Source organism: Helobdella robusta (genome assembly GCF_000326865.2).
Source record: "Helobdella robusta unplaced genomic scaffold HELROscaffold_113, whole genome shotgun sequence".
Taxonomy (NCBI): Eukaryota; Metazoa; Annelida; class Clitellata; order Rhynchobdellida; family Glossiphoniidae; genus Helobdella; species Helobdella robusta.
In genome coordinates this window covers 68,129-75,457 of record NW_008703634.1, presented here as the reverse complement: position 1 = coordinate 75,457, position 7,329 = coordinate 68,129, and the positions used below count along the sequence as shown (strand labels likewise).

Genomic DNA, 7,329 nt, shown 5'->3' with positions numbered 1-7,329 from the left:
TCATCATCGAAACAACTGACTACTGTTGTCGAGAGTAAATCTTCAACATCTCCCACATTGTTGGCAACATCTGCGAATGTTGCCGAGTTGTTGAAGGTTAATGGCTCTCAACATTCTTACGGTTCTGGAGGTGGTGACTCCAGAAAGCTGAGTATCGAGGGAGGTGTGTTTGTTTGTCTGTCTGTTTGTCTGTCTGTCTGTTTATTTGTTTGTTTGTTTGCTTGCTTGTTTGTCTGTCTGTCTGTCAGGTTGTTTGTTCTTCTTTTTGTTTGTCTTTTTGTCTTTTCGTTTCTTTGTCTGTGTGAGTGCTTGTCGGTTTTTTTGTTTTCTTTGTTCATAACAATTAACATGTTTTATATTAATTAATTGATTAATCAGATCAGTTAGTACGTATAATATGCTAATTAAATGAGCCAACAAATCAACCCATTCGCCTGCCAATCAAAATCCAGAAACTCCGCCCCTTCCAACTTCAGTCCCTCCCCCACAGTCGGCGCACAGCGGAAGTTATCCCGCATCCGATAGCGGATCCAGTGATTTAGGAGGTCCTTAATGGTGATGATGACGACGACGATGATGATGATGACAATGATGATGTAGTAATGATGATGATGATGATGATGATGATGTAGTAATGATGATGATGATGATGTAGTAATGATGATGATGATGATGATGTAGTAATGATGATGATGATGATGATGATGTAGTAATGATGATGATGATGATAAAACGTTTGCAGGAGCTTCCGGCAAGCAGTACTACAAAGTTTTATCAGATTTTGAGGTGGGCGATTCTTTCGATAATGATGATGGTAATGATGGTGATGACGACGACGATGATGATGATGATGATGAAGATGTGGTGATGATGATGATGATGATGATGATGATGATGATGATGATGATGGCGACTTCGACGTCTTTGATTATGATAACGATTGTGATGACGATGACGAATTATTACTCAAGTTATAATGTAGACAACGACTCTTACAAAAATAATAACAGTAATAATAATAATAATAATAATAATAATAATAATAATAATAATAATAATAAAGATAATAATAATAATAATAACAATAATAATAATAAAATGACTCCACATCCACAGCAGCCAGCCTCCATTCTACCCCCTCAACAACGCCCCGTCTCTTCATACGACACCCTCCCCCACCCTTCAGCAGCTTCCTCTCAGCAGACCTACCGTTCTTCCATGCAGTTCGACACCACCACTACCAGGTCCTCTGCCACCCTTGAACCGGGGGATAAAGGGCCGACCGGCACCAAAAGCAAGAAGCACAGTTTTTTCGGGGGGGTTTTTAATAAGAGTAAAAAGGAGAAGAAGTGATTGGCTGGTTTTAATTAGTTGATTTTCGATTGGTTGGGTTTAATAAGTTGATTTTTGATTGGCTGGTAGTTTGTTTTATCTTTGATTGACTGGTTGATCGTAAATAATGGCGGTTGGTTGATTGGCTGATTGATCGATCGATCGATCAATTGATTGATTGATTAATTGGTTGCTTTAACTTCGTTAAGTTGGTTGGTTTGTTGAATAATTGGTTGGTTGGTTGATTTATATTTTTATAAATTCAATTCTTTGATTGACAAAATAGTTGACAAAATAGTTGAATAAATCAAAAATCCATAATTGTATTTGTTATTTGATATTATCACATTAGAGGGAGAGAGAAAGAAAGTGAAAAAGAGAGTTAATTATATATAACTTAAATATAAATAGATGTTTGTAGTAAATAATATTTTTTTGGTTAATTTTTGTTTTTCTAAATAAATGTTTTATTGATATATATCATTTCTTCATTGATTGATTGATCCGTTCAATTTTTTCTTTTTTTTATTAATTCTTTCTTTCGTTCATTCATTCATTTGTTCGTTGATGATTTTATGATTCTGATGGCTTGACTTATAAAATAATTTTCTTCCGTTTAAATGCAACATATCTTATTTTTAATTAATTAATTAATTTATTCTTAATTGATTATTAGCTTATAATTTTCGCCATAGAATTCTTCAAGTGCGTTATTACATTACGTTCAATTAGACGTTCACTCTATTTCAATTCCTTCGTTTATGTAGAATATCTTAAGTCCTTCCACTCATCCGTCCGTTCCTTCATCTCTTCACTCGTTCATCAATTCATTCACTCGTTCATCAATCCGTCTAATGATTCATTCATTCGTTCATTCATTCATCCGTTAATGCGTTCTTTTCTTCCATCTCTTCTTCTTAACAAATTCCACAGGGGTGGACCAAACTTAGCACTTAAGGATGTAACGATTATATATATATATATATACATATATATATATATATATATATATATATATATATATACACACACAAACTTATATATATATATATATACACTTATATATATAGCTATACTTCTTATTTTAATTCCTATTTAATATATAAGAATATATGTATGTATATATCTATACAAAGGATACAAAGGATATCTATATGTATATGATACAAAGGATATCTTTCTATATGTATATATGTGATACAATATCTTCATTGAGTTTTTCTTTATTATCATTTATTACGACTAGTTATCATTGCCAACCTGGATATCTCTAATTAATTAACTTGGATAAGTAAATCTGTGTTTTACTACTTACACACACACGCACGCACACAAACAAACTACACAGACACGACACACACACACGCAATCACAAACATACACACACACATACACACGTATATAGAGTTCTTTTTTTTACAGGTTATCAAAAATAACAACATCATCATCATCAGTGATGTTTATCAGAAGCATGTTTTTATTTTCAAATTTATATTGAATTATTATCATTATTATTATTATTATTTATCCATAATTGCCTTTTGCCTAATAAACAACAGCATATCTTCCGGGTTTGATTGTTGTGTTGTTATTATTCTTTATTATTATTGTTGTTGTTGTTGTTGTTAGCGCTGTCGTTGTTTCGCAATTTCAAGTTAATGAAATTTTATTTGTCAGATTAAAAAATTTTTTTTTTGTCGGTGTTTGTTTGTTCTTGTTGTTGTTTCTGTGTTTATAATTAAGTGATATATTATAGTTGGTTGATTGATTGCTTGATTGATTGATTGATTGATTGATTGATTGATTGATTGATTGATTGATTGATTGATTGCTTGATTGATTGATTGATTGATTGATTGATTGATTGATTGATTGATCGATTGATTGATCGCTTGATTGATCGCTTGATTGATCGCTTGATTGATCGCTTGATTGATCGCTTGATTGATCGCTTGATTGATCGCTTGATTGATCGCTTGATTGATTGATTGGCAATTAACATTCTTTGATACTATCAATTTTTATAACTTTTTTTAACGAGTTGATGATAATATAAGGCTAATGTAGAATAAACTTCCATCTTTTGGTTTTGTTTTTTCAAATTATTCCAACCAAAATAATATAATTAATAAAATTCATCATACTAATTATATTTTTATTGAAAAAAAAACAAATGAATAAATTAAATAATCAATTGATTGAATTATTAAATAAATTAAACCCAATGTTGTCAGAGCCGTCGAATAAAATAGCGATATTCCTGATTCTAAATTGAAAGCTTTTTAAACATTTAACACAACATTATTTGCACAATTATGATTCGTGTATAATGACCTAGATTAGAGATGACCTCTCGGTGGCCTCGTTAAAGTTTGAGGACGGTCAGGGGTCAAGGTTGAAAGGTCAACCCCTTTCGTAGTAGTAACCGTCGTCTATAATTATCGATTGGTGCCTTCCTCTGGTTTTCAAACATTTCAGCACCTAAATTATATTATGATTATAATTATATTTTAAAATATCTTTAGCACATAAATTATATTATAATTATATTGTAAAATAATTTGGAAAGTGTTATCCATTATGACGCTTTTTGGGCACGGAACAAATGAGGGACAGGTTGAAAGCTGCATTTTTGCCCCGAGATCTTATATTCAGAAGAAGGACTCCATTTGTTTGTAATTTTGGTGGAATCATCAACTACCAGAACGGCCTTTAACATTTTCATTATTTCGTGCAAATGAAAACCAAAGACGTCGAGAATAAAATGACAGATGGGATTAAACAAAATAGTTTGAAAAAAATCGTTTCGTTTCGTTTCTAGTAAACATTCATAATGTTCACAAATTACGTTAATATTGATTTGATTGATTGATTTAATTGATTGATTTAATTGATTAAATTGCGTTAATTGAGTTGACAATTTTATCCACCACGAAACATCACACAGGTCCGGTACAACTGAGGAATCATTTCTAGAAAAATATTTTTTACAAACCTGTTCTAGAACTATTCTGACCCTTCGATCCAGGGCTCTGAGATGGGCCGGGGTCAGTATTTCCGGAAGGGCATCGTGTGATAGAGACTCCCTCATTAGATGGCTGAGTCTTCGTTCGGGATCCGTGTGCATTTGAACCAGTGTTCGGAAGGTTGTGAATCGAATGAGGCAGCATTGGTAGAGAGGTGCCAGGATGTCGATGATGTCATCGTGCGGCCGACCAAATCTGGGGCATGTTTTTGTTGTGATTAGTTTGGTTTTGAAGGATAATAACAATAATAAAATAATGAATAATTTTAATAATAATAATAAATAATTTTAATAATAATAATAATAAATAATTATAACATCTAAATGCCTCACCCTTTGCCGTTATCAAAAAGCAAGTAGTAGGAATTGTTACCATATGAGACAAAAGTGTAGTAGTGATGACGATCCTTGTTACCTGCATTCATTTATCTACTCATTCATTCATTCATTCATTCGTAAATTTATTTCTTAAATCATTCATTCTTTATTCAGTTATTTTTGTATTCATTCATTTGTCCCCGTTCGTTCATTCATTCATTCATTCATTTACCACGACATGACGGCAAACAGACGAACCTATCAAAAAATCAAATATGGCCGAATCTATGACATTGAGTATCGCTCTGTCCTGGTCAAAGGGCGGCTTAAGTCGCACCCCCTCACAGTACCCTTCAGGGTCGTCCGTGGTCTCCCACTCAGATCTGTTGGACGTTTGATCAGTTACACACACACACACACAAACACACACACGCACGCACACAAAAAAAATGAACGTCATCATCTGAATCATTCTGAAGATAGTTAGCCAGGTAGCTAGCTCAGACAGTAGGAGTGCCGTGTCTCGCATGGATGGCTTGTCGTCGGTGTAAAATTAAAAAAATCAACGATACGTTGTGTGCCTCTGATTTGTTGCTGGTCGGTTGGTGTGCGTATAGAAATGTGTGACTACGTGATGTACGAGTTGTAAGTCTCTAGGTTGCAAAAGTTTAGTTGTGCGCCAGCGTTTTTGAAAGCCGTACAAAAATGTGAAGTAAAACTCATAAAAGTAACACCATTAATTACAACAAGATTGTTTGTACAACAATACCCACAACAACAACAACAAAACACGACACCAACATCACCTATTGTATTTCGAGTAAGATCTCTTCCAGGGATTAGCGATGGATTTCCAGTTGGCAAGGTCCCTATCGGGAAGGAAGGCAGCCACAGATCCCTCGAGCATCTCTCCCACGCCACACACCGAGTTGGCAGCGTCACAGAAGTAATCACACTGACCGAAGAAGCACACATTGTCAACTGGCCAATGGGTGGTTGGTCGGTGTATTTGATCGGTAGATTACATTCTTTTATTCTTTTCTTATTTCACCATTTTTTCTTTCATTCTTATTACACCACATACCACACACACACACCACACACACACACACACACCACACACACACACACATACATACAAACATGTAAAAAAACACATGTACTCTACATACAACACACACACAAACACACATGCTGAAACAAACACATACAAACACACGTATGTATATCTCATTATTTTATACCATTTAACCATCGCCTAGCGTCCATCACACAGACACACACACAGACACACACACACAAACACACATATACATACTTACAAAGACACACACATACACACACAAACAAACACACGCACCAACCAGGTGAATAAAAGAAATGCTCTTGGATATCTTCCGTTAGCAGAGGATATATTTCTTCGGTCATGCTGAACAGCCTGCCAGCAACTGGCGGAACTGTGTTGAAGCCTAGGATCCTGTGTGGGAATGATGATGAAGATGGTGAGGAAGATGATGAAGATGAAGATGATGAGGAAGACGACGACGACGATGATGGAGCTGATCAACGTGATCAAGTGATCAAAGACAAACGATAACAAATGATAACAAATGACAACAAAAACCTAAACAAAAACCTCACCTATTAAGATGGAAAGCTGCTATCTCCGAAGTATGACGCTCCTTCTCGTACATATAGTATATGTCCAGAGTCTCTTCTTGCTCCCTGGGCACCCTGTTAATAAAACGGTCACTAGTTGGTTGGTCGGTGGCTAATTTAGGAGATGAATGTAGGTGGAAAGTTGTGGAGGGAGATGTTTAAATACGTGTGATGACGTGTGCGAAAACATGTGTAGATAGGTGACGTGTGTGAAATTTTTGTGAAATTCTGACGACGATGATAAGAAAAGAAATCGTAGAAAAGATGTTTAAATACGCGTGAAAAGGTTGTGTAAAAGTTTGCGTGGGATGCTGTTATGATTAAAATTGCCTGGACTTTTGTCGCGAAGACACCTGTTCAATTTGTAGTTATAAAAAAAGTAGTGGTAGTAGTGGCAGCTGCAGCAGTAGCGCTGGTAGTAATCAAGTAGTAGTAGTAGTAGAAGTAGCAGTAGTAGAAGTAGTAGTCGTAATAATTGGCTAAGGAAATCGCAACAAGTTAGTATACTCTAATAAAACACGCAAACAGAAGAAAACACAGACAGATAGATGAACACGCAAACAGAAGAACAAACAAAGAGATGAACAAGCAAAGCAGATGAACACACAAAGCACAATTACACAAACCGGCCTCATTGGCTTGAATAAGCCGTGGCTTCCGTCACTGAAAACCAGGATCAATTTGATTTGCGTGCCCATATCCGGGATCTCCTCAATCTCCACGACCTCCAGCTCTCTCAGGTTCCGGAGTAACTCTTCGATGTTGTCGGCGTCTTCCGCGAGGTAGAGCGCCTGATTGCTGATCCGGTTCTGAAAGATTTTCCAGGCCGGGAGGGAATTTTTCTGCTTGCTGGATCAACAATGGGATGGCGGGATGATAATGTTATTATATGGTGATAAGGTAATGTGATGGTAATGTAATTTGAGGATGAGACTACTTCGTGAAAGCAATTTCGCAAAAATTAATTAGTTAATTAATTAATTAAAAATTAATTA

At 35.4% G+C, this 7,329-nt stretch overlaps 2 protein-coding genes across 2 annotated transcripts in view; one reads left to right on the top strand and one right to left on the bottom strand.

The window, feature by feature from the left end:
• HELRODRAFT_194928 (hypothetical protein) overlaps positions 1-1,527 on the top strand; it is a gene marked incomplete at its 5' end in the record, with an annotated part of 33,373 nt that extends 31,846 nt beyond the window's left edge. The window contains 4 exons of the mRNA XM_009013225.1: positions 1-163; positions 453-545; positions 743-786; positions 1,117-1,527. The exon at positions 1-163 is cut by the window's left edge and continues 245 nt beyond it. Of these exons, the coding sequence (XP_009011473.1) occupies positions 1-163; positions 453-545; positions 743-786; positions 1,117-1,353 (537 nt within the window). The 3' untranslated portion in view covers positions 1,354-1,527. The remainder of the gene's footprint in view (positions 164-452; positions 546-742; positions 787-1,116) is intronic.
• A 1,943-nt stretch (positions 1,528-3,470) lies between these two features.
• Positions 3,471-7,025, bottom strand: HELRODRAFT_116969 (hypothetical protein). The gene is made up of 8 exons (XM_009013224.1): positions 6,965-7,025; positions 6,317-6,409; positions 6,040-6,152; positions 5,482-5,656; positions 4,934-5,058; positions 4,691-4,772; positions 4,328-4,553; positions 3,471-3,813 (listed from the first exon to the last, which is right to left on the bottom strand). The coding sequence occupies exons 1-8, from the start codon at positions 6,967-6,969 to the stop codon at positions 3,736-3,738; spliced, it is 897 nt and encodes a 298-aa protein (XP_009011472.1). The 5' UTR covers positions 6,970-7,025; the 3' UTR covers positions 3,471-3,735.
• Between the last annotated feature and the right edge of the window lie 304 nt (positions 7,026-7,329).

Excerpts from the sequence above, each read along its gene's own strand:
- HELRODRAFT_116969 (XM_009013224.1), bottom strand. Across the intron at positions 5,657-6,039 it reads GCATTTCTTTTATTCACCTG|TTGACAATGTGTGCTTCTTC; the intron begins GTTGGTGCGTGT and ends CCCATTGGCCAG. Across the intron at positions 5,059-5,481 it reads TCTTACTCGAAATACAATAG|ATCTGAGTGGGAGACCACGG; the intron begins GTGATGTTGGTG and ends AACGTCCAACAG.